Source organism: Papilio machaon, chromosome 16 (genome assembly GCF_912999745.1).
Source record: "Papilio machaon chromosome 16, ilPapMach1.1, whole genome shotgun sequence".
Taxonomy (NCBI): domain Eukaryota; kingdom Metazoa; phylum Arthropoda; class Insecta; order Lepidoptera; family Papilionidae; genus Papilio; species Papilio machaon.
In genome coordinates this window covers 7829281-7855559 of record NC_060001.1, presented here as the reverse complement: position 1 = coordinate 7855559, position 26279 = coordinate 7829281, and the positions used below count along the sequence as shown (strand labels likewise).

Sequence of the window (26279 nt, the reverse complement as noted above, 5' to 3'; positions counted from 1 at the left end):
GGTTCTCGAATTAATTTTCATTTATTGACGTTTTAAATGAGCAATTTTCAAAACAGTTGCAAAATAGAAAATATCAGAATTTACTTTCAATGCATCTTTAATATACTATGGAAAATAACGTGAAATGTAGCTCATGGGCGTGGCAGATGTTAGATGTGGGCGGGGCTTGCGCTATGTGTCAGTGGGGGGCGGGGCGGGGGCGGGTGCGCGGGGCGGGGCGAGGGCTGCGTGCAGACGAGCGACGGCCGCAGCCGCAGTGCGCTCCAGCGCCGCGTCGCCGCTGCACTGCGCCTCCTGACAATCACCCACACATTACTTGTCACGATCACAACCTGCATCTTAATCGACGCAACATTTTATGTACTTACGAGCGTGAGAAGGTCGATGTCGACGTGTTTGCCGGCGACAGTTAGCTGCAGCTTGTCGCCCTTGAACATCTTGGGCACCGCGTCCTCGCCGAACATCTCCTGCAGCATCTCTATCGCGCACTCCTGACACGACACATATGATGAAATTGTTGTAATTGTGACGAGTCAGTGTCAGCGTGCGGTCACACAGAATATGTTACCTTGAAGTGCATGCGGTCTAGTTTAGGTGCGAGAGGTGCGAGGCGCGGCGCGGGCAGAGCGGCCGCCGCCAGCACTGCAGCCGCCACCGCGTCCGCGTACATGTCCGTCACCGGCTGAGCCTGCCACTGTGACAGACATGCAATGTGTCAGTGTGTGTGTGTGGGCGGGGCAGTGGGGCGGGGCTAGTGTTGGGGGCGCGGTCACCTCCAGCGTGACGACGGGCGGGTCGAGGGTGAGGTCGAGACAGCCGTAGAGACGCCAGTGTGTGTGTGTGTGGGCGGGGCAGTGGGGCGGGGCTAGTGTTGGGGGCGCGGTCACCTCCAGCGTGACGACGGGCGGGTCGAGGGTGAGGTCGAGACAGCCGTAGAGACGCCAGTGTGTGTGTGTGTGTGGGCGGGGCAGTGGGGCGGGGCTAGTGTTGGGGGCGCGGTCACCTCCAGCGTGACGACGGGCGGGTCGAGGGTGAGGTCGAGACAGCCGTAGAGACGCCAGTGTGTGTGTGTGTGGGCGGGGCAGTGGGGCGGGGCTAGTGTGGGGGGCGCGGCCACCTCCAGCGTGACGACGGGCGGGTCGAGGGTGAGGTCGAGACAGCCGTAGAGACGCCAGTGTGTGTGTGTGGGCGGGGCAGTGGGGCGGGGCTAGTGTTGGGGGCGCGGTCACCTCCAGCGTGACGACGGGCGGGTCGAGGGTGAGGTCGAGACAGCCGTAGAGACGCCAGTGTGTGTGTGTGTGGGCGGGGCAGTGGGGCGGGGCTAGTGTTGGGGGCGCGGTCACCTCCAGCGTGACGACGGGCGGGTCGAGGGTGAGGTCGAGACAGCCGTAGAGACGCCAGTGTGTGTGTGTGTGGGCGGGGCAGTGGGGCGGGGCTAGTGTTGGGGGCGCGGTCACCTCCAGCGTGACGACGGGCGGGTCGAGGGTGAGGTCGAGACAGCCGTAGAGACGCCAGTGTGTGTGTGTGGGCGGGGCAGTGGGGCGGGGCTAGTGTTGGGGGCGCGGTCACCTCCAGCGTGACGACGGGCGGGTCGAGGGTGAGGTCGAGACAGCCGTAGAGACGCCAGTGTGTGTGTGTGGGCGGGGCAGTGGGGCGGGGCTAGTGTTGGGGGCGCGGTCACCTCCAGCGTGACGACGGGCGGGTCGAGGGTGAGGTCGAGACAGCCGTAGAGACGCCAGTGTGTGTGTGTGTGGGCGGGGCAGTGGGGCGGGGCTAGTGTTGGGGGCGCGGTCACCTCCAGCGTGACGACGGGCGGGTCGAGGGTGAGGTCGAGACAGCCGTAGAGACGCCAGTGTGTGTGTGTGTGTGTGTGGGCGGGGCAGTGGGGCGGGGCTAGTGTTGGGGGCGCGGTCACCTCCAGCGTGACGACGGGCGGGTCGAGGGTGAGGTCGAGACAGCCGTAGAGACGCCAGTGTGTGTGTGTGTGGGCGGGGCAGTGGGGCGGGGCTAGTGTTGGGGGCGCGGTCACCTCCAGCGTGACGACGGGCGGGTCGAGGGTGAGGTCGAGACAGCCGTAGAGACGCCAGTGTGTGTGTGTGTGGGCGGGGCAGTGGGGCGGGGCTAGTGTTGGGGGCGCGGTCACCTCCAGCGTGACGACGGGCGGGTCGAGGGTGAGGTCGAGACAGCCGTAGAGACGCCAGTGTGTGTGTGTGTGGGCGGGGCAATGGGGCGGGGCTAGTGTTGGGGGCGCGGTCACCTCCAGCGTGACGACGGGCGGGTCGAGGGTGAGGTCGAGACAGCCGTAGAGACGCCAGTGTGTGTGTGTGGGCGGGGCAGTGGGGCGGGGCTAGTGTTGGGGGCGCGGTCACCTCCAGCGTGACGACGGGCGGGTCGAGGGTGAGGTCGAGACAGCCGTAGAGACGCCAGTGTGTGTGTGTGTGGGCGGGGCAGTGGGGCGGGGCTAGTGTGGGGGGCGCGGTCACCTCCAGCGTGACGACGGGCGGGTCGAGGGTGAGGTCGAGACAGCCGTAGAGACGCCAGTGTGTGTGTGTGGGCGGGGCAGTGGGGCGGGGCTAGTGTTGGGGGCGCGGTCACCTCCAGCGTGACGACGGGCGGGTCGAGGGTGAGGTCGAGACAGCCGTAGAGACGCCAGTGTGTGTGTGTGTGGGCGGGGCAGTGGGGCGGGGCTAGTGTTGGGGGCGCGGTCACCTCCAGCGTGACGACGGGCGGGTCGAGGGTGAGGTCGAGACAGCCGTAGAGACGCCAGTGTGTGTGTGTGTGGGCGGGGCAGTGGGGCGGGGCTAGTGTTGGGGGCGCGGTCACCTCCAGCGTGACGACGGGCGGGTCGAGGGTGAGGTCGAGACAGCCGTAGAGACGCCAGTGTGTGTGTGTGTGGGCGGGGCAGTGGGGCGGGGCTAGTGTTGGGGGCGCGGTCACCTCCAGCGTGACGACGGGCGGGTCGAGGGTGAGGTCGAGACAGCCGTAGAGACGCCAGTGTGTGTGTGTGTGGGCGGGGCAGTGGGGCGGGGCTAGTGTTGGGGGCGCGGTCACCTCCAGCGTGACGACGGGCGGGTCGAGGGTGAGGTCGAGACAGCCGTAGAGACGCCAGTGTGTGTGTGTGTGTGTGTGGGCGGGGCAGTGGGGCGGGGCTAGTGTTGGGGGCGCGGTCACCTCCAGCGTGACGACGGGCGGGTCGAGGGTGAGGTCGAGACAGCCGTAGAGACGCCAGTGTGTGTGTGTGGGCGGGGCAGTGGGGCGGGGCTAGTGTTGGGGGCGCGGTCACCTCCAGCGTGACGACGGGCGGGTCGAGGGTGAGGTCGAGACAGCCGTAGAGACGCCAGCGCGTGTGGGTGTGGGCGGGGCAGTGGGGCGGGGCTAGTGTTGGGGGCGCGGTCACCTCCAGCGTGACGACGGGCGGGTCGAGGGTGAGGTCGAGACAGCCGTAGAGACGCCAGTGTGTGTGTGTGTGGGCGGGGCAGTGGGGCGGGGCTAGTGTTGGGGGCGCGGTCACCTCCAGCGTGACGACGGGCGGGTCGAGGGTGAGGTCGAGACAGCCGTAGAGACGCCAGTGTGTGTGTGTGTGGGCGGGGCAGTGGGGCGGGGCTAGTGTTGGGGGCGCGGTCACCTCCAGCGTGACGACGGGCGGGTCGAGGGTGAGGTCGAGACAGCCGTAGAGACGCCAGCGCGTGTCGCTGATGAAGTCGACGTGTCCTGCGAGCTGCAGCACGGCGTGACGCAGCAGCGCGGGCGTGCCGCCGAAGTGTATGGACTGCCGCTGCGTCACCTCCGACTGCGTCAGCTCGGTGTACTCTGCGCGAGGTGAGAACATTACATCGCATTGTATGAGGAGAGCGGCGCAGATATACAGACTGGTGGAGGAGCTCACTGTTGAGGTCGGCGGGCGCGAGGATGTGGTAGTTGAAGTTGCGTTTGACGAGCACTCCCTGCAGCGGCCGGCCCGGCACAGGCGGCTCCATGGCCAGCGACCCGATCACCTGATACGTTTTCATTTAAGTTGTAAAGATGTAGGAGATGTATGTGGTGAGTGTGTGGGGTGGGGGGGGGGGGTGTGGAGTCACCTTGGCGGTCCTGTCTCCGCGGAAGGCGAGCGAGAGGAGCTGAGTGTTGCGCGGGGTGTGCACCAGCAGACGTCCGCGGTGCTCGCGCTGCAGGGCGCCGCGCAGCCGCGACATCTCGTTCTGCTCCCCGTGCACCAGAACCTGACACACGACACACTTACGTCACGGTAACATCTGTCGATTGTCAGAAGACATTTAAGCGGCCGAGTGTTGGTATACTGACGACGTGAGGCGGCTTCAGTATGTTGATGAACTCGGAGGTCTGCTGGTAGTCGGTGTGCGCGGAGAAGGAGATGTAGTCGACGGACATCTTGAGCGGCAGCTTCTGGCCCGACATGGTGGTGATCTCCTCCGGCTCCGACAGGATCGTCTTCGCCAAAGTGCCCTCCACGCAGTACCCTGTGCGACAACATATAGCAGATGACCAACGCAACAAACCTAAACCTTTTTTCTCCAAAATAACATAATGGAATAATAGCTATTTATTTAAAAGCAAGACTTAACTGCCCTCTCTTTAATTATATACATCAAAGTTTTGCATGACGAAACACAATTTTGAAGCTTTATGTGTGTGTGTGTGATGTATGAACCTGCAATGATGACACCGTTCTTGGGGTCGGTGCACCAGGACTCGAAGAGCTCGCGCGAGAGCCCCGACTGCATCATGCCCGGCGACGCCATGATCACACACGGCCCGATGTCCTCGAAGTGGTCAATACCCTGCACATTGACGTACTCGGGGATTGCTAACCATATAGTTATCATTTTAGTGCTCCTCCTTTTGTCGCCATTTTGTTATAAGGATATAATGGGAAGGGTACGTGGATTTGGCGGGGTAAAGCACATGTAAGAAGGGGAAATATCCTCTTTCTGTACGTCTTCTGTTCCTCAAAGGTAAGCAACGCTTCTGCAACTTTCACTTTAAGTATAGCACAGTTAAGAATAAAAATTTTCGAATTAACGTAAATGGTTAATTTGAATTGTTTTAAGAATATTTTTATTCATTGATTACCATAATTAGGTAAAAATTTAAGATTTTTTGTTTTACTAATATATCATAAAATCAAATGTATGATAAAATATTTCTCTCTGATATCTCTCTCTTATAAAATATTTGATAATTAATCAGACACCTGGTTTTAGCGTCATAATGTTTCTGATTATTTTTTTAACAATGATAATAGCAATACAAACTATTCTCCAAACAAACATCCGTACAGTTTTAGTCATAAGATATCTTTTAGCTTGACAACAGTGTGCGATTGTAACGTTCAAGGTCAATGTACGATTTTCATTCATTTCAATAAGCTGTCACGTTATTTTTTAAATGTAAAAAGTGTAAAGTTTTACACAAACTTTACCCCGTCTTTATATTTATATAAATTTAAATAAACAGTTCAAAAGTAATTTATATTCATGATTACGTGAAATGGAACGCAATTCGTTTTAAATCTATTGTAATTATAATTTTTTATCTGTTGCGACGGTCGATAGCCGACAACCGGCTTATTTATTTAGCTTCAACTCGTCAACATGAGTTTTTAAAATAACCTTTACGAATTAGTGGCGGAATTTTTGGCGGGAAGTCGTGTATAAATAATAATGTACACACTTTATCTATAAAAAAAATTATTCAGCGTTATCGAAACAGATAAAATTTGTTGCCGTGCCGGATAGCTATAACAGGTCTCACTAATTTATACGTGGTAAGTTATTATTTCAAAACAATTAAATTTTCACGTCTACTATTGTTAAATGTTTGTGCATATTTTGCTCATTAAAATCTTAATCTATAATTTTATAATATTTTACAAAAAGAAATTTCTAAATATGTCTAAAAAACAATCAATAATAGCACTATTTATTTTCCAGCAATGATTCCTGAGACTTTAAAGCAGCGACTAGTGACATGGCTGGAGGACCACCGCGAGTTGGTGGTGCTGGTGTTCTGTTTGCCGGCCAGCTTCCTCTTCACCCTGCTGCTGAGAGCTAAGGCCTGGCTGCGGCGCCTGGGGACCGGCCCCGACCATGACACCGCCGTCAGGGAGATACAGAGAAGGGTGAGGGTATATCCAAAGATTACTAGCACAATTTCGTGGATAACGCGACTAAATAAAACGAAAACTACGGGTAAAATGTTGAGGATATTGTGACATTTGGTCTCGTCGAAATTCTAATACTAAGTGATCAGGAGTATTATTTCCAGGTACTGCAGTGGAACAAGATGCCGGTGGAGGAGCGTCGTCTCCTGTGTACCGCGAGACCGAACTGGTTGTCGCTGTCGACGACGTTTTTCCAGAAGCACCTCCACCACCGCGTGCCGGTGCCGCTGCACGACATCCTCGAGCTGGACGAGCGCGCCATGACCGTCCGCGTCGCGCCCATGGTCACCATCGGAGACATCACCGAGTACCTCATACCGAAGGGGTACTCTTTGGCGGTCACTATAGAGCTGGTAGACGCCACTTTAGGAGGTCAGGACATGCTCGTATAGCAGTCGCGTGCTTTCAAACCGCCGCTTTTCAAAACTATGTGTTGTTTTTAGGTCTCGCGATGGGCACGGGCATGTCGACGCACTCGCACAAGGCGGGACTGTACCATGAGACCATCACCAGCTACGAGGTGGTGCTGGCCGACGGATCCCTGGTCACCGCCACCGCCACCAACCGGCACTCGGATCTCTACAGGGCGCTGCCCTGGTCGCACGGCAGCCTCGGCTTCCTGGTCGCATTGACCTTGAGGATAGTAAAGGTCAAACCTTACATCAAGTTGAAGTATACTCCAGTTACGGGCCAGAAGATCTACTGCGACATGATGAGAGATCTATCGGGCGCTAATTCGGCGAACCCAGCGCTGCACCCCGACTATATTGAAGGTACTATATTTAGCAAGGACAGCGCTGTCATCATGACCGGAGACTACTCGGACTACGACCCACAGATCCCAGTGAACCACTGCTCCAGGTGGTACAAGCCCTGGTTCTATAAACACGTGGAATCATACCTCACTAAGGGAGAAGGTGTGGAGCTGATACCTCTGCGGGACTACCTGCTGCGACACAACCGAGCTATTTTCTGGGTAGTCGAGGACATGCTGTCGTTCGGCAACGATCGCATTTTCAGAACATTATTCGGCTGGCTGCTGCCTCCGAAGCCGGCCTTCCTCAAATTTACCACAACACCTGGAGTACGCGCCTACACCTTCACCAAGCAGGTGTTCCAGGATATAGTTCTACCTATAACTGAGTTGGAGAAGCAGATCGAAGTGGCCAGTGTGTTGTTCGAGAAGTTTCCATTGTTGGTATACCCGTGCAAAATTATCGATCACGGTCCATCGTCGGGTCAACTCAAACGTCCTGATAAAAAATACCTGGTGCCGGAGACAAATTACGCAATGTACAACGATTTAGGAGTCTACGGTGTTCCTGGTAAAGTGAAAGAGAAGAAGTCTTATAACCCTGTAACCGCTATGAGGGAAATGGAGAAGTTCACCAGAGAAGTTGGAGGTTTCTCGTTTCTGTACGCCGATATTTTCATGACTAGAGAAGAATTTGAGGAAATGTTCGATCTGACGCTGTATGAAGAAGTGAGGAAGAAGTACAAAGCAGAGGGAGCGTTCCCACATCTGTATGATAAAGTCAAACCAGAGCTAGACGTGTTTGCTGTAGGGGAGCAGAATGCCATATAATTTTTATAATTTGAATAAATATCTTATTTAAAATAAGTTAAAGCAATATATAAATATAATTATAATTTCGTTATTTTATTTCAACTAAGAATAATTTAAAAGAAACATATCCCTGATCGGCTCCTAAAAAAAAATAACAAATACCTTGAGGTTGGAGATGTGTCGGAAGACGAAGGGGTTGTTGACAGCGATCTGCCTGCGGATGCGGTCATTCATGGCGTTGACGTAGGTCTGGTACACCGCCATGCACTTCTTGGCCAACGAGGATGCATAGTAGATGGGGATGTCCTGCAGCTCGGGGTGCAGAGACCAGTACTCATCTGACAATATAAATGGTTAATTGTATTCCAGTATCCGGGGACAGGGACCATTATTTTTATCTACCCTCATTACCCTCTTTCTTGTAAGACTTGTGATAAATATTGAATACCGACCGAGTATGAGCAGCAACTCCTGCGCCCGGCCGAGTGCGAACACAGGAATGAGACAGCGACCGCCACGTGTCACGATGTCATTCACCAGCCCCGTGAACCTGCTCTCGCGCTCCTCACGCTTCTCGTGTATGTGAGTGCCGTATGTAGACTCCTGCGTACACACAATACAGTCACCATGGGCATCACCAGCTGATCATCTAGACCAGGGATCCCCAAACTATTTTGGACAAGTGACCCCCTTTTCCAAAATGAACCGTTACCACAGACCCTTATGGCCAAATTACCTACATTTAAGATCAATTATTATTATTATTCATTCTAATTTAGGTCAATAGAAGAAGACAGAGTGAGAATTAGCAATGCTTTAAGTTTGATATCAATTTGGAAATCCCTGATCTAAACTAAGTCTATGTTCGGCTACCTTTTATATGGTCTTATTTGGAGTACTTCAGTATTTTACATTTTTCGATTCTCTGGAAGGGGGGCAGCGCCCTTCTTCCCCTGACGCCCATGATAGTTACAGTTACACACGTTACCTTTCTTTGGAATGCCGCAAGTTTTAATTCGCAATGGAGGTATGTCTCCATATTCTTTCAGTTTACTCCTACATTCGGAACTCCTCACTTTTCTCAAAAAAGAAAAAGTTATAAACTTACTGTAATGAGCACATCTGGATGTACTGTGGGAATCTCGGCAGCCATTAGATGACGATCTTCTTGTCTTGAAAAGTCTCCGGTATATAAAACCTAATTAAAAAACAGTATTTATTTAAATTGTGAATTTTCAACACCTATTTCCACTTAGTACTACTACTACTGCACTAGCTACGTGAATTTGCACCAGTGATAATCATAGTTCTACTAGAGTTTACCAGTGGAAAAGAAGTCTAAATGTATCTTAAACCAGATACCTTGACTCCAGCTATCTCGATCATGAACATGGCTGCACCGAGCACATGACCCGCGTTGTAGGCCCAGAAGCGAACACCGCGCACATCCTTCTCCTCATGGAAGTTGATCGTCTCTATGCGGTCCATGGAACCCTCCAAGTCAGACTCCGTGTACAACATCTGTTCCGTTGATATGTTGCTACAAATTATTTTCATTTTTTTACATTTGAAACATGTTACATTAATTGAAAGAACATTAATGGCTCAGTTGTTAAGCAGTTGAATCAATCTACAGTTGCTGGGTTTGAATCAATGTGTTTTTCTATTTTCGACATTTATATGTACATTTATCCGAAAACATTTTGATGTAACCTGCACATATCTGAGAACAAAATTCAAAGATATGTGTAAAGTCAACCCGCACTGACCGAGCATAGTTGACTATGGCCTAATCACTCCTAACTTAGAGTAAGCTCCGAGCTCATTAGTGAGGACATATAGTGAGCTGATGATGATGACGTCAATGAATGAATGAAAAATAAAACATGTGTATTAAAATAAAGAAAAAATAGGAAAGAAAATTAACTATAATGAAAAGAATTTTTTTTATGCAATAACATATTACCAATAGCTTAAGGTTTTAATTAGACCCAGACAGGATAGGTACACTTCCTACATAACACATTGAATAAAGACAATATTATAATTTTAAAATAAAAATTTTAACTATCTTACAACAAACTTACCTGACTTTGATATAATCGGAGACCAGCCACCTGTAAATGGCTTTTGTAGCGTGTGTCATGAACACTCTGCCTTTGAAAGAGGTCTTTGTTAGGAACCAGGGGAGGGCGCCGCTGTGGTCCAAGTGGAAACTGAAAATTATTATAATATTTTATGTTACATTCATAACAACAGTTATTTGATTGTTTGTTTGCATTAAATAGGCTCCGAAAGTACAGAAACAATTTAGCTTTTTTTTTTCACTGTTTGGAAGCTACACTTTAGGGTATATTTAGGCCTAGGTACAATTGGCTATATTTATTACAAGATTTTTTTGATTCCTCATGGCCAAAGTCATGGTCAACAGCTAGTATATATTTTAGTAATTGTGAAAAGAATCAAATGTATGAAATATTCATTTAATAACACTTACTGTGATATCAGAAGCAAGTCAACTTCATCAGCTTCAATCAAATCCACAAACGGCAGAGCATCCATTCCCGATAGCCCAGGATGGATACCACAGTCCAACTAAAACAATTCAATTAAAATTCATCTTATAGAGTAGACTTTACTAAACAAAGTATTAGTTTTGTATCTTGAATTTTAAATACATAACCTAAAAGTATAGAAATAAATCAAATTTAAAAATTACCGATGAGATAATTTCACTTAAAAAGTTTATAGTGTTTTTAAAATTTAAAAAGTATTATTTCCACATCTGAAATCATACTTCATACTATTTTACTATTAATATTATAAATGCGAAAGTTTAGATGGATGGATGTTTGCTAGAAGGTAACTCCAGAATGGATAAATCTGGATGAAATTTGGTATAGATGTAGAATGTTGTTTAGAAGCATGCATAGGCTAAAGATTGATTTTTTTTCTTCTGAGCGGACATAGTTGCGGGCAACAGATAGTTATAAATATTTTTTTATATTTGCATCCTTCATATACACATATTGTAACTAAGTCCGCACTCACCATAATCTTTTTTCCTTTGAATTCTAACATGATACATGATCTTCCTACTTCCTGGCCAGCACCTCTGAAATTTTTTATATATTCCTGAATTATAATTGGTATTAATTTCTTAAGGTTTATAAAATCTTCTTTTGCAGACCCCATGTAAGTGGGATAATGCTAGATGATGATGTTGATGAATTATTTAAATGGTGTTGACGTCACGAAATCTTTGGTGTCCCTTTGGATAATTTTTTTTATTGTATTAGTCAAAAAATATTGTAAACACATAATTTACCAACAGGGATATAGAAAACAATGTCGAACAGAAACTAATAAACCAGGTTATGGATATAATTTAATTATGTTCAAAAAGAAAAGATTATTTATTATTTTTCTCATTATTTTATAAAATGTGATATAAAATTAAACCAAAGGGAATATTTACAAAGGTCGTATAGTAAGTTGGTCGCTTTCTTCCATTGGCGCTTGGTCAGTGCCCTTTCTAGGATTTGTAGTCATTTTAGCTGTTTATTCTCAAATTATGATTTCATTTACGACAAGAAAATAATTCTTCTTGTATAAAATAAACATAAATTGACACACAAACAAGTAAGCAGCGGTAAAATTTGAGGTTAATAGGGATGTATCACATTCTATACAATGACACAAACGATTTCTATAAAACCGGTTTAAATTTATATTTAATTTTTTTTTTCAAGAACTGTACCTAATCTAGAATTTGTAAGATATTTAAATAATTGAGATGGGCTGCTTGCAATAACTATTTATTTGTTTACATTTTATGCTTATACTAGTGCTATATGCTTGTGCCACATCGAATAAGCTGCGATGTAAAAAAACTAATTTGACATTCGACATGACATGTGTCAACATGTGTTTGTAAGAAATGAGGTTAATTTATTGTTGATAAATTAATTCTTTTATGTTATGAATTGATGAATAAAAATGCCAAAAAATAAATTGTTTGATGAAGAATCCGATGAGGAAGTAGCTATTAAAACTGAAAATGAATACGCCAAAAGATATGATGCTTGGCGGGAGAAGGAAGAAAAATACAAATGTGAGATGTTTACTACATTTGTTGTAAAGTATTTACTACGTCTATAGTTGTTATTTATATTTAAAAATTAAATGTACTAATTTATGTTTCCAGTAGAGCAAAAATATGGGTCCAAAGCGTTAAATTCTGATGCGTCAATATCATCGGACAGCGAAGATGAGAGCGATGAACCTTTGGAAGTATCAGAAGAAACTGAGACACAATTCCTGAAGACCCTCGCTCTGTTGAAGACGAAAGACCCGAGAATATATGACCCTGGATATAAGTTCTTTGATGAAAAAGTTGAAAAGGAAAAAGGTAAATTTGTTTTAAAAATAAACAATAACAATATTACTCACAACTAAGCTATTAGAAGTGAGCTGAAGAATCTGCCTTTTACAGAGTTACTTAGGTTCTCAATAAAAAATATACTAATGTTCAAATGTATTTGCATCATATTATCTTATGGTAATAAAGATAAAAGGAAAGATGAAACTTGCTAAATACATAGTATAGTATTTTTACTTGAGCACTTTTATTACAGAAAAGGATGACAAGAAGAAGAAAGTGGTTTTCACAGACAGTGATGATGATGATGATGACAGTGGCAACATATTTAGCATTGAAAAGAAAGCTGAGGTTGATGAGGAAAAACAGGAACAGGAACACAATAAAGTAAGTACCTTTTGGTACTTTACATATGATTAAAAAATACAAATTAGTGTATTTAATGAATTTGTACAAAATTATTTTATTGAAAAGGATGAAAAAAAAAATGCCTCAATGTTAATTACTGTACTTGTCAAAGGAAAAATACATAACTTCATAAACAGAGTTTATTGTTTAATTTTTTTTGTTATTTATGATACTAAAAATAATATATTTTCATTATCCAGGATGGCAAATTAAAGGATTATCTTCTAGGCAAAGTGGAACATGTAGAAGAGGATGTGGAGAAAGAACTGGCTCCTCTGAAAGCTCTCTGGTCCGACCCCAAGCTTAATGAGGGAGAAGCTTTCCTCAGAGATTACATATTGAACAAAAGGTATGTGACAATTTCAAGTCACTCTGGAGGGGGACAATGGCAAAACCTGCCCCCATTTTCAGTCTTTATTAACTTATAAAATATTCTAGTTTGCATCATGGATTTCCTCCAGGTACCTGGAGGAGGGAGACGCGGGACCGGCGGGGGACAGGCTGCGCGACGACGCCGATCTGGAAGCAGATGAGGAGATTGTGGAGGAGCAGGGCAAGTTTGAGCGAGCGTACAACTTTAGATTTGAAGAGCCCGATGATGAATATGTGAGTTACCTAACTTATCTACTGATATCCCTTTCAGTGTCTTTGTAACAAAGTAGACAACAATATGTTTTTGTACATATATTCTCAGAATGTAGAAAAACTAACCACCTGCTATTAATTAGTCGATGTAATTTTTTCATGATGCTAATTGCATTTTAATGATGCTTTACTCAAGGTCGGCTGAAGCTGTTGACTGCAGCTATTTTAATAAAGTAAACAAACTATCCCATAGTTTATTTACATATTAGTTTTGATAGTAATTATTTTATTAGATATATTAGAATTTATCAGGAAGGGATGGGAAGGGGAAGTATATTTGATGGAGGCGGGGATACAAAGGAAGAGGATATATCCTCTTTTTGTGCATCCCCTCCTCTCGAATGAAGGTAGGCAATGCATCTGTAATTGCGGATGGCGATGGGCAGTGGTCACTTCGCTTTTTATGCGAATTCATGTGACCGCTTGCTTGTTTGCCACACTATGATATAAAAAATTAGTTTTGTGATTGAATACTTTTCTATATTTTCCAGTTGAAACGTTTCCCGAGAACGATGAACTACATCCGGCCGAAGGACGACAAACGTTCTCGCAAGCGCGCGGAGGTGCGCGCGCGCAAGGAGGCGGAGAAGCGCAGCAAGATGGAGGAGATCGCGCGGCTGAAGGCGCTCAAGTTGAAGGAGGTGCAGGAGAAGATCGCCAAGCTGAAGGAGGTCACCGGGAACCAGGAACTGGCGTTTAATGTAAGCTCACTTAGATAGGTTTTCATCATCATCAGCTCGGAGCCTACCCCAAGTTAGGGTTGACTAGGCCATAGTCAACTACAATGGCCAAGAGGTGTTACCATGTAATAACCTGCAGGAAAATACTCGAAATACTGTAAATAGATGTTATTAAATAGAAGGAAAAAGTTAAGCTGAAGAACAAAAAGAAGTAAAACTGCCTTCAAAGAAAAATTTCCTTTTATAACATTCATATATATGTGTTTATGCGACTTTATCTGTATGGTAACTCAGGATGAAGATATAGAGGGTGACTTCGACCCCGAGGAGCACGACCGCCGCATGCGCGCTATCTTCGACGAGCAGTACTACGGAGAGGCAGACGACAAGAAACCTGAATTCCCCGACCTGGACGAGGAATTGGAGATCGGTGAGGATAATTATATATGGGTTTAATTTTTCAAAATAACATGAATTTAAGAAACCAATAAGATAAAAAATAATACATAAAATTGCAGAAAATTGGGACAAGTACGAGGATGAGTTTGGTCAAGATGTGGAGGCGGAGGGCGCGGCGGAGGGCCCGCACTGCGAGGATCAAGACTTTAATGTAGGTATTGATATGTACACCTACAAAAAATATTTGTTTCCACCAGCTTTACCAACAAATGATGTAAAACATATGAATTATAAAGTCTAGGTTGCCTTTATCTCTATACAATAACTCTATCTTTTTGTTATCCAGATGGACGCGGACTACGATCCGAAGAAAGCGCGAGAGAATCTTCTAGAAGAATTGAAACGTGGCATGGTGAAGAAGCGTAGGAATAGAAAGAAGAAGTCAAAGCTCGCTCAGCTGCTGGAGGAGGAGAAGCCAAAGTTCGTGCCCGAAGCGGAGAGAAGCTACGCTCAGTTCATGGAGGAGTACTACAAGATGGATTGTGAAGATGTCATCGGAGGAGATCTGCCCACCAGGTTCAAGTACAGAGAAGTGGTGCCCAATGACTACGGACTGTCTATTGAGGAGGTAACATCAAATTGGACTAAATATTCTTTATATTTTATTTTAAGATGTAACTTATTTTGAGCTAAAAATAGATAGCTCAAAAGATTTTTGACGCATTTGTTGAGAATTAGTTTATCTCCATGTCTGTCTTCACCCCTTGTTTTATTCAACATGTTTTGAAACAAGATGACCATTTAATTGATATTGTTTATAGATTCTTCTAGCAGATGACAAAGAGCTGACGCAGTGGGTGCCGCTCAAGAAGATCGTGAAGCACCGCCCGCCCGCCGCGGAGAAGGGCGAGGTGAAGACATACGCCATCAAGGCCTCGGACCTGCAGCTCAAGAAGAAAATATTACCCAGTCTGTTTAAAGAATTACCACAGTGAGTAGACATTGTAGAACATCGTCTCATTTCTGTGCTTCTTCTTCGTCGAAAAAAGTTAGGCAACGCATTTGCAATTGGAGATGTCTATGGACAGCAGTCGCCTCGCTATTTCGGCGAATTTGGATGGGCGCTTGCTTGTTTGCCACCTTATATAAAAATATAGGTAACTTTAGAAAATAAAAATGTTTTTTATTGCAGAGAACCAGAACTAGTAGTTCCAGTAGAAGCTAGCAAAAAGAAAAAGAAGAAGAAGAAATCAAAAGAAAGTAAAGTGGAAAACAAAGAAGCTGATAAAAATGAGGTGAGAGAAAACAGCACTGAAAGCACTGTTGGTGACAAAATAAATTTAAATGTTAAACATAAAAACAAGAAATCCAAGGAAAATGATGTTAATAATATTAAGAGTGAGGAAAGTTCCGAGAAAACAGACTTAGTCAGCGAAGTTGAGGAAATCACAGCAAATACAGAAGTTAAAAGTAAAAAGAAGAAAAAGAATAAAGGTAATCAAGGTATTGAAGATCTCGAAAGTAATGAAGTAGAAGAAAGTAAAAATACTGACACAGTTCTGGGAGAAAAGAAAAAGAAACACAAAATTAACTTTGTTGTTGAAAGTTTATCTAAAGATGAAGAGCCGAGCACATCAAGTGATGTAGCACAAAATTTCCAGTCTAAAGGAAAAAAGAATAAGGCAAATTCGATAACAGAAAAACTAGAACCACAAGGTGGTAAATTAAAAAGAAAATCGGAGCCAAACTCGAATGAGACGAACGAAGTCCCGAAAAAGAAGAACAAACCAAATCAAACGAACGGAAAAACTTTCAAAAAAAATAAAAATCAAACTAAAAAGAAAAACAAGTTTAAAGGCAATCAAGATGAAAAACCAGAAAATCCATTGAACAAGTTGTCAGACGAGAGATTGAAAGCTTATGGATTGAACCCCAAGAAGTACAGAGGTTTCTTAAAATATAAGAAGTTTTAATTCTCTTAATTTTTATAAATTATAAGATTATATATAATTTGTGCCCTTTATAAATATTGTATAATACAACACAGTTACTATTATAATTTTTGTTTTATTTCTCGTGACGCTACTTTATTTTGACTAACTTGTAGGATTACAATAATCTTTAGTATCATCTTGATTCTTGTTTTACAAAATATATCCAACTCACTTTACTTGACTACTCACTCACTTATATTGCATCCATTGAACTCCTTACATATCCGAATAGCAACTTTAATTAGATTTTATTTCCCAATTATTACTATCCTTGTAACCTCACTCATCAAGAAAGTACCTATTTGTTCTTGTTCAGTTTTTATGTCTAGCACCTTGCTCAACAACTTGGTATACTTCTGTTTACAGAGATTGTGATACTTCACCATTTAGGTCGTGCCATTTGTGCAAAATCTTGATAAGTACTTATATTAATGGCTGACGGAAAAATTATGAATAGGCAGAAATTATCTTAATAACAACAAAAAAAGTAATAAAACAAATATGTATTGTACAATTATAACTTTATTGTTTAATCTTCTTCATCATCATTAGCAGCTCCACCAGTCTGTCCCTTGCGGAGGTTCTTGCGCTTGACGCGACCAGGACGGCCACCACCGAACGGTGACTTGAGCGAGAAGTCAATGTGCTTGCCCGAGTCCAGCCTCACCACAAATGACGGGATGTTCACCACCTGCTTGCGTACACTGACAAAGTACAAATATTAATTAGCATATTTTCCATAATACTGGAAGACCTGTGTATTGAGGTTATACTTTAGTTATTTTTGACTTCTCAATTATCAATGCATGGCACATTATAATGTTTCAATGCAGTGTTAATATTTTACAAAATTACATAATAAAAGTTGGCAATATCTTCAATATATGTTATCTTAAACATCACAAGTCTTAACATACATTACCTGAAAACAGCTTGTAACAAGCATACATTTCAAGACATTGAACTAAGCACAAGGCCGTTCAAGTGGTCTTTATGAATATATTTGCAAAGTCAGTGAGCAGCCAACACACTGGTTGTAATGTTTTTGCTCAACATCACGGCATTGCTTCAATTCCATCACTGCTTTTTGGCATAAACACTATCTGTTACAAACAGAGCTTGTTTCAGAGCACCTACCATTAACATTGCATGTGGTAAGCATATTACAGGAAATTATGTTTATAAAATTCAGTGATATGATATAAATAGAATAATCTTCAAAAACTATTTTTATAATTAAAGGTTTTTGAACAGATTATAACCAACCAAAATCTTTTAAAAACCTTGTTATCTCACAAATCATATCACACAATAATATGAATGAATTATAAACAATTCTCCCACTCACCGGATGTGTCTCTGTCTGATGAGAATACGAGCATGATGTATGGACTTGGCCAGACCAGCCTTGAACACCTGTGTCTGCAGCCTGCGCTCCAAGAAGTCCTCAATCTTGAGGCCCAGCACATAATCCAGCTTCATCTGTTTCTCATCCAACACTCCGATCCTCACCAGACGACGAAGCAATGCATTACCTGTACAGAAAAATTAATGTAATAACAAAAATTTACATTGACATCATTGGGTATTATAGTATTTTTATCAGTAATAAGTTATATCAACACAAGTTTTATCTGCCAAGAGGTTGCCAAACTCATCATTAAAAAATATAGATCTAATAAACATCTCGTTAGACTTTGAATAAAAATATTTCATGTTTTTATAAAAAAAAACGTTTTTCTAAGTTAACAAAAGGAGTACATTTATAGAGCACACACATCCAAATTATTTTTAGAGCATCGGTGGCTCAGGGATTAAGCATTTGATTTATAATCTGCAGATCCAGGGTTCGAATCTTGCCATGTACAAGTGTTTTTAGTTTTACCTATATACATCTATCAATCATTTCTAGGTTGGAGGAAAACACTTTGATGCAACCTGCACATATATACCCACACTGGGCCAGCATGGTTGATGGCCTAGTCAAACCTTACTTAGGCTAGGCTTGGAGCCCTTCATTCTTCAGTACAGTGGGCTTTTTATTTAACAACCTGGTTTACGACTTTTTCTTCAAATTTATTATTTCATATGGCTGGATCTTCTGAATGACTATTTAGCCTTATTCTGACTAATCTATCACAACTCGACTGACTGTTAACGGAGCACATCTTTAAGTAACCATTTCAAACAATAATGAAAAACGCCGGCCCCACGTGATACTAACCTTCGAAAAGCCTTTTAGGGTCTTTCTCCTCCAGCGTAAGCAGTTCTCTGGCAGCCTTACGGATGCGAGCGAGTGTGTACTTCACCCTCCACACTTCACGTTTGTTACGGAGACCATATTCACCGATGATCTTCAACTCCTGGTCCAAGCGCGCCTTTTCGAAAGGCCGCCGCGGGGTTACGTAGGTCTTAGAGAAGACCGACGGCACTCGGTTGTTCACCATGATGGCGAGCTAAAATAAAACCGACAAGTTAAAATTTGATTGAATTGAACTTTGTTTTCTTTGTTTGTTTAAGGAGGTTTGTCGCCACTAGGTGTTGCAAGAATACATACTCAGGCTAAATCGATTAAAATAACACCTGAAGCGTTAGATACTCTTGGGAATCAACACACGTGGCATTATTATAGCCTTATTGTCCAGGCATGACGGCTATGGAGATCGCCATGTCTACTATAAGGCAAAATAAGTCGCCATTAAATCTGTTTACATCTCAATAACGGCAGCAAGGTAACGAGCAATATTAGATAGCAATGAATCTAAAGACTACGTTTAGGCTAATTTATAATTTATTTCAATTTCCAACTAATGCATTTCAAATTAAAAATAATAACAAACCTTCTTCCAAGACCGCTCGCCGTAAAAGAGAGGAAGGTGGCGTCGACAGTGACAGCCAAAGAGTAAAGTAAGTATACCAAAGAGTTTAAAAAACTTTAGTAACCAAAGAGCAAAAAAAGAGAAACAATAACAAAAGTATCACAGACACAAAAACTAGAAATTCTACTAGGAGTGTGTCTATTTAAGAATGATTAGTTTGACAATTCACAAGAGTTAGGTTGAGGAAATTCTTAATCTGAGAGTAAAATCGATTCAACTTTTAGATTTTCGATAGTTGTTCTCATAAAACTTGCAATCGAAAATTTCGTGTTAATTAAAGCATATTACAATGTAAATGAAATTGTTTCTTTCTATTCCTACTTTACTCTTCAAAACTGCTGAAAATTGAGGTGTTGACAAACAAAAAAGTATTAGTAAGTATTTTATGATTTTTTATTTAATTGTTGGATGCATAGACAAATAACTCCTATACTCCTAACTTAGGGTAGGCTCCGAGCCCCTCAGTGAGGACTTATAGTGAGCTGATGATAATTATAGCTTTAATTATGATACATACAAACCACGGAATTAATTATTTATATAATGGTGGAAATCGTTTCCTAATCCACGTGGCATCTTATGTGGCATGAGAGACCATGGCAGTCATACAGAGGTCACGAAAACCTACTTTGTTGTATAAGATTTGTAGATCTTAGATGAAAAATTCATTAAAATCCCAACCTTTATGCATTCATATAAATTATGATGTTCCAGCAAACCAGTTCTCACTTTATAATATATCAGGGTTCGTGAGTCGCGAGGCAAACAATACATTAGTTTAGTGAAAATACGCGTTTACAATGTTTGTATTCTTTTATATATTTCAATTTATAATTATTTTTCATAGCGAAGCTATTATTCTTCAAGTGAATGGTGAGATATGTTTTAATTTTAAGTGATTATTTAAATCATATTTAATCATTTAAAATCTTCTGTGAAAATTCTAAACACGTAATACAAAGTACGGGAATAAACGTTCAACTACTTGGAGACAATAATTTCTGTTGATGTCAGAATCAATTTTTTTTATTGTTGCATTTTATCTGTGTAAGTGTAACTGATACCGCCATAGCAAACTATGCAGTAAAGTTTTATGTTATATAAATATAATAATTTATTAAATCGAAAAAATCGGTACAAAAACATACAATATCGGTTGCGAACTCTGCGAACCCCTTTTAAAGTTTCCAACTGATAGCGAATCCCTAACTAAATAATTAAATCTATAAGAAAAATTTGTATTAACTTGAATAAAATAAGGTTTTTGTTTTAATAAAGTGTAATAAATGCAATGCTTAAAAATATCGATGTATTTTTTTTTAATTTATTTGGAACAACTAACGACTACATAATAGGTATAAATCTATAATATAAATATAACACATACAATGTAATTATGTACCCAACATCGTTGTTCACAACTACAGTAACTAAAAAGAAAGGAAAGGAAACAATAATAATAATAGACTACAATTAAGTTGAGACATAATTAATTACAATCAAACAGTTTAAAACAATCAAAGTTAATGAAGTGTAATATTCTATCTTGTCGCAAATGAGTCAACTGAAGAAGTATTTGTGGACATTTTTAATAATTCTTAATTCTAACATCTCAGCCCGCCAGATATCGAGCCCTTATTACGTAAACCTTGTCGCGAACCCACTTTTGACTGGCGAACACTTAACGGTTCGCGTATCCCAACTTTGAGAAACCTATAAGACTATCGATTATTACGACTGAATGCGATATCGTTAAAACCGGTTCTGATTGTATTTAGAATCCGAATATGACCGTATGCCGGCAATCTTCGACCTGGAGCCGTACCATCCATGCCTGCGTCGAGAGGACGGAGTCTACTGTCTACTTCGAGTAGACCTCCACGCTGATGAAGATAACGAGCTCATGCAGCTTATTCGTGTTAGTTCAAGCTACAGTAATACAATAACGTTTTAAATTTTAGTGAAAGTTGATATATTTCGTTCTAATCCAAACACGAAATGTTTTTACCTAAAGTCCACATTTTTATTTTTGTCAAAAACATATTATTATTTCACTTTAGCGTATTGGCTTTGGATCGAAATGAAATATGCAGCAGGGACTTTGCTTACCTAATTACGAGTACCTTTTCCTTTCAAAGGCAGAGGATTAATATTTAACTCATCTTTTATAGTAGTGAACATCCAGTTAAATAAAAAAATGGGACCTCACAACAAGCTTGCTTATAAATATAGAAAGAATCATCAAAAGCGGTGCAATCATTAAAACATCCAAATACTCAAAGTTATTTGGCGATGGACTCAGTAGAGTACATTCACTATTTAAAGGACAAGGTCACTGGCACCAAAATTATTAATTTATTGGCCTTTGATTTAAATTTGATGGTCATAACATAAAGTAAACTAACAAGTTATATTATAAGGCCATTAAGTAAGATTAATGTTGATATTTTAATTTTGGTCTTCCCCTCCGATGGACTCTGAACCTTTCCTAAGTTTAAGGTGGCAAGGCATAATAAACCACGCTGGCCCTGTGCCTGTTGGTTGACTATACATATCTTTGAATTTCTACGCGGATGTGTGTAGGTTGCATCGCGATGTTTTCCTTCACCGCAAAGACGTCTGTACGTTTAGATTATTATAGTCCTCAATGCTTGTCATTCTCATTGCAGTCTCTAAATGCTTTGCTTCTTGAATGATTTTAATAATTTATTGAATAAAGTGTTAATATATAAATTAATTTTTTACAGGGTTACTCGGAACATACAGTGAAACATTTTAATTATACATATTTGCAAAGGGGTGTTTGCGTGTCCACTACATGCCGAGATTTTATGTCAAATAAAACTGAAGTAATAAGTAGAGTTGATGACTTAGGAGGGATCCTCGAGAGATGCCTCAACGAGTCATTGTTTAAACAGCACGGGCTGCAAGCGAAGCTATCCACTGTATACAACTGTGACAAACACAATGACGAAATTACATACGATACGTTAGATTGGATTGTGGCTTTTTGTTTTCTAATAATTTTAGCTATTAACATAACTGGAAGTTGTTATGACTACTTCTATCTGTCGAAAATGGAAAAAAATAATAAAGGTAAATATTTTTATGCATTTTATGCTGCATAATACATAAAAGCAACTATTATATTCGCGTTGATTTGACCTTGTCGTATTTATTTATTCAAATGCTGCAGGATAGAGTCAACCGTGTACAATTTTTTTTCCAATTAATATACGAAAGATTTATATTTATAATAGTATTTTGTTTTGTAATAGATTTCTGTTAGATTTCATTTTTTTCGTTATAATGTGGCAAACGAACAAGCGGCCACCTGAATAAGACGAAATGGCGCAGCTACCGCTGCCCATAGATTGCAGATACGTTGCCTACTTTTAATTGACAGAGACGCACAGAAAGGGAATGTTTCTCCTTCTTATGCATCCCCTCCATCAAATCCCCTTCTCACCCTTTTCTTATGAGAAAAGGACTAAAATAAGGCATCTGTTACGCACACATTGAACGACACGCGGAATTACTTCCACTTCACGCCTGTCTTTTGTGTAGTCGTGGTAACAGATGTTGTTGCTGGCCTCTACCACTGTTAGTAGTTTACTTTAACAGTGGTAGACGCAAGTAACAACATCTGTGGAGATCTTTGTGTGACAAGATCTGAATTGAAAATTTTATTACAGAAAATCGGTTTTTATCATCTTTCTCGGTATTTCGAAATTGGAAATGGCTGACGGAGTACAGCGCCCCGGAACCGAGGATGGAGAAACTGAAAGGATTCCACTGTGTTAAGTAATTATACAAATAATTAGCCATCAGTTTACATTACACCATACATACATACTGCTCGCTTTACGGATGTATCGTATAAAATGCCCACAGGTTGTCGGTTTCTAATTTTGTCAAATAATATTTGTTTCAGGTGCATACTAATGTTTTTTATAATGTTTGACCACTGCGCGTGGATAAATGCCACATTTACTAACTATCCGTTGGATTATGAACGGGTAAGATGAACCAATTCATTTTATTATCAGTAAAAACTGTAAAAATTAAATAATTATACTAGTTACATATTTTATACCCAAACCCAAGTAAGTTTGAAAACAAATGTATAAAAAAGATAGTAAATGAGCCAGTTTCCACTTTTTTTCTCACTTCCTAACATGGCATGTAAGTTACTACCTAACTTACCACGCTAGTTAAACTTTACACATATTGTGTTGAATAGTACTACGACACGTGGGGCTACCAGCTGGTGAACGGCGGGATGATGCTAGTTCAGATATTCTTCGTGCTATCTGCCTTTATCCTCGCCTACAATCTGCTCCTGAAGAGCGAGAAGATGCCTCTCACCTGGGCCATCTATCCTAAAATTATCTTACTAAGGATTTGGAGGTAAGAGAATTTCGTCATCATTGATATTTGACCGAAATTCGGAAAGACTATTAATTTGAACCAAACACTAATTCTATTTATTGCAAACCTACGTTTTGTGTATTTAATCAGAAAAAAACATACTGTTACTTTAAATAAAGTAAATAAGAACATGTACAAATAATTATGTACGTCAAGTAAATTGTAAAAATGTATACTTCAACTTAGTTTCAGTTTGCGTTAAGTATGTCAATTACTAAAAGATTCATAGATTCACGGTCAGTAGATATCGTAAACGCTGAATGATTGTCGATAAATTAATGAAGTTATATTTGTAATTATATGTGTATTATGTTGAGGTTGAGCCCGGCGTACGCGGTGGTGCTGGCGTTCACCGCGAGCTGGCTGCGGCACGCGGGCGGCGGCGGGGGCCCGCTGTGGCAGCTGGCTGGCGGCAGCGTGGCCGGCGCCTGCCAGCGGTATGCCTGGACACATCTCCTGTACTTCAATAACTACGTTGAAGATAACAAGGCGTGTGCTCTTCATACATGGTACGAAATCAACAAGACAAGAGACAAGTTTTGCGGAAATAAAATTAGTAAAGTTTTAAATTGACGTTGCTTTTTCACAGGTACCTAGCGGCAGACTTCCAGTTGTTTGTGCTGGGTCTTGCAGTGATGGTGGGAACGCGCGGACGCACAAGACATGTGGCACTGTTTGTGCTGTTTCTTATAGGCCTCCTTCTGCCGGCGTGGCAAGTCTGGCTGCAGGATTTGGACGCCGTCGTACTAAAGAAACCAGAGTAAGTTTACTATACTATTTGCAATTTTATATACGCGCCTGCCTTTTTCTTGTCCGTTAAAAGTATGATATCAAATTAACATTAAATGTTTAGCACAATGAAGTTTAAGCGCAACCAAATCATTTAACCCATTTCTGAGATTAGCTCCTACAATCATACTAACAAGAATATGTTTGAAAATTTTCAGGTAATAACAAGGGCGTCCATGTAATGTAATATAGTTAATACTGTTCTGGATTTATATTTCAGGTTCTACTAATACCGCGGTTCTTTAGTAACGGTACGGTTTTTAAGTAAATATAACTCGTCCGTGTAGGTTCTACCGCAGCTTCCACAACCCGACATTCCGCAAGATGCACATCTCGGGGCACGCCAACATAGTGTGCTGCGTGTTCGGCCTCTCCACCGCCCTCCTCGTCTACCGATTGCAGAGGAACAAAGTTGACTTATCGAGGAATAAGGTTAGAACATTCTAGTTGTTGGCATATGAATGTGTTGGAGTACATCAGTAGGGGAAGGTCTAAGAAGGATGGATTGTGTGAAGTGACATGATTAAGAAGAGAGTAACTGAAATAACGAATGACTAAAAAATTATTGTTGTTGTCATACAGACTTAAGTCGGTACACGCCATGTACATTTGGTTTTCGCAGATATTAAAGCACCTGTGCTGGTTTGTGGTGCCGGGTGTAATGGTGCTGTTAGCGTCGTGCGCGGTGTTCTACACGGCGGAGCGTGCGTCGCTGCTCACCAGGATGACAGTGGCGGCGCTGCACCGGGTTGTCATGGCAACCATCTCCAGCTTCGTCATCGTCGCCCTCGTGATGAGGATCAACAGTGAGCTCATGGAATTTGACATTTAGGGTGCAAATTGTCAGTGTCGATTCTTCTGTACGCAAAGAGTCAACTAGAGCTATTAGTTTTGGGATTAAAACTTATAGGATCCGGCTCGAAGGACCAATTTATGTACGGTGTAGTCCGTCCATATAAAATGATACGCTGAGTTTAAACAGAAATATATGGTGTATTCGTCAAACTACGGCTAAATGATTTTTGATGGTTAGGTGATCAAACGCGGTTGGTGACGCCTGAAGAGGGTAAACTGTTGATGATTGGAAAACGTGTATTGTACGGTGTTCACACTGTACAATTATGATGTTGTTCACTCAATGACTGTTTGTTTAATCACAGACTAGGCGTTTGTTTGAATATATTGCAGAGCCGATCAGCCGCTTGTTGGAGTGGGGCGGGTGGGCGGTGCCGGGCCGGCTGTCGTACTGCGTGTACCTCGTCCACCTCAACATGGTGCATGTGCTGCTGGCGCGCAGGACTCATCTCTCGCAAGTCTCCATGTACAATCTGGTACATACTGAATACTCTTTGCCTCGATTATTTAATGCTTAACCTTAACATTGCTGCCCTTATTACTAAATACAACTTTTTAGTATTGAATGCGTTCAGTTGTTCGCTTTAAGTGTTAGGTGTTACTAGTTTGTGATGGAATGTTTATTTTGTTTATTGTCCAGGCGTTGAATTTTGTGGGTGTGTACGGATGGTCGCACGTGGTGGCGCTGATGCTGCACCTGTTGGTGGAGGCGCCGACGTCGCGTCTGGTGCACGCGGCCACCACCGCACATCACAAGACCGCGTGACACTTCCCCGCCATAGACTTCATAGAGTGAATGGCGATTAAGCTGAAGTTATCTTTGCTTTTAGATGGCGCTATTCTTAATCTTGAAGTGGAATTATTTTATTTGTGTTTCTTTACTGATTTATTAATCAAATTGGAATAAATTATAGGTTTCACGGTTATAACAGATTACATGTCGTACGCGACTGCGTCCGCGCGCAATTAAAAAAAATGTAGTCTATGTATTCTTCCAGACTATAATCTACATCTATGCCAAATTTCATCTAGATCCGTTGAGCCGTTCTTGAGATACCTTCAAACAAATA

At 42.3% G+C, this 26279-nt stretch overlaps 5 protein-coding genes across 5 annotated transcripts; 3 read left to right on the top strand and 2 right to left on the bottom strand.

Annotated features, from left to right (window-relative positions):
- Nucleotides 1–87: 87 nt before the first annotated feature.
- On the bottom strand, nucleotides 88–11418 carry LOC106718880 (cleavage and polyadenylation specificity factor 73). Its single transcript, XM_045681487.1, is given in 16 exon segments — nucleotides 88–294; nucleotides 369–491; nucleotides 569–694; nucleotides 3626–3868; nucleotides 3870–3995; nucleotides 4080–4220; nucleotides 4303–4478; nucleotides 4670–4799; nucleotides 7911–8086; nucleotides 8201–8351; nucleotides 8857–8946; nucleotides 9111–9288; nucleotides 9836–9964; nucleotides 10246–10343; nucleotides 10800–10863; nucleotides 11227–11418. Coding segments are annotated over 16 exon segments (2148 nt in total). The 5' UTR covers nucleotides 11301–11418; the 3' UTR covers nucleotides 88–171.
- Nucleotides 5541–7805, top strand: LOC106718881 (delta(24)-sterol reductase). Its single transcript, XM_014513081.2, has 4 exons — nucleotides 5541–5785; nucleotides 5952–6139; nucleotides 6286–6553; nucleotides 6625–7805. Exons 2-4 carry the CDS (start codon nucleotides 5954–5956, stop codon nucleotides 7764–7766), a joined length of 1596 nt encoding a protein of 531 aa, XP_014368567.2. The 5' UTR covers nucleotides 5541–5785; nucleotides 5952–5953; the 3' UTR covers nucleotides 7767–7805.
- Nucleotides 11419–11659: 241 nt separating the features above from the next.
- On the top strand, nucleotides 11660–16234 carry LOC106718857 (protein KRI1 homolog). The gene is made up of 11 exons (XM_014513056.2): nucleotides 11660–11862; nucleotides 11956–12159; nucleotides 12386–12516; nucleotides 12738–12886; nucleotides 12999–13143; nucleotides 13674–13883; nucleotides 14157–14292; nucleotides 14381–14472; nucleotides 14608–14889; nucleotides 15083–15252; nucleotides 15454–16234. The coding sequence occupies exons 1-11, from the start codon at nucleotides 11748–11750 to the stop codon at nucleotides 16232–16234; spliced, it is 2415 nt and encodes an 804-aa protein (XP_014368542.2). The 5' UTR covers nucleotides 11660–11747.
- A 528-nt stretch (nucleotides 16235–16762) lies between these two features.
- Nucleotides 16763–19196, bottom strand: LOC106718863 (40S ribosomal protein S9). Its single transcript, XM_014513063.2, has 4 exons — nucleotides 19096–19196; nucleotides 18480–18711; nucleotides 17604–17790; nucleotides 16763–16959 (listed from the first exon to the last, which is right to left on the bottom strand). The coding sequence occupies exons 2-4, from the start codon at nucleotides 18700–18702 to the stop codon at nucleotides 16785–16787; spliced, it is 585 nt and encodes a 194-aa protein (XP_014368549.1). The 5' UTR covers nucleotides 18703–18711; nucleotides 19096–19196; the 3' UTR covers nucleotides 16763–16784.
- Nucleotides 19197–19875: 679 nt separating this feature from the next.
- LOC106718865 (O-acyltransferase like protein) lies at nucleotides 19876–26195 on the top strand. The gene is made up of 12 exons (XM_014513066.2): nucleotides 19876–20007; nucleotides 20913–21052; nucleotides 21882–22230; nucleotides 22830–22938; nucleotides 23069–23153; nucleotides 23378–23544; nucleotides 23883–24074; nucleotides 24155–24325; nucleotides 24642–24786; nucleotides 24977–25160; nucleotides 25543–25685; nucleotides 25850–26195. Exons 1-12 carry the CDS (start codon nucleotides 19935–19937, stop codon nucleotides 25973–25975), a joined length of 1884 nt encoding a protein of 627 aa, XP_014368552.2. The 5' UTR covers nucleotides 19876–19934; the 3' UTR covers nucleotides 25976–26195.
- Nucleotides 26196–26279: the final 84 nt, after the last annotated feature.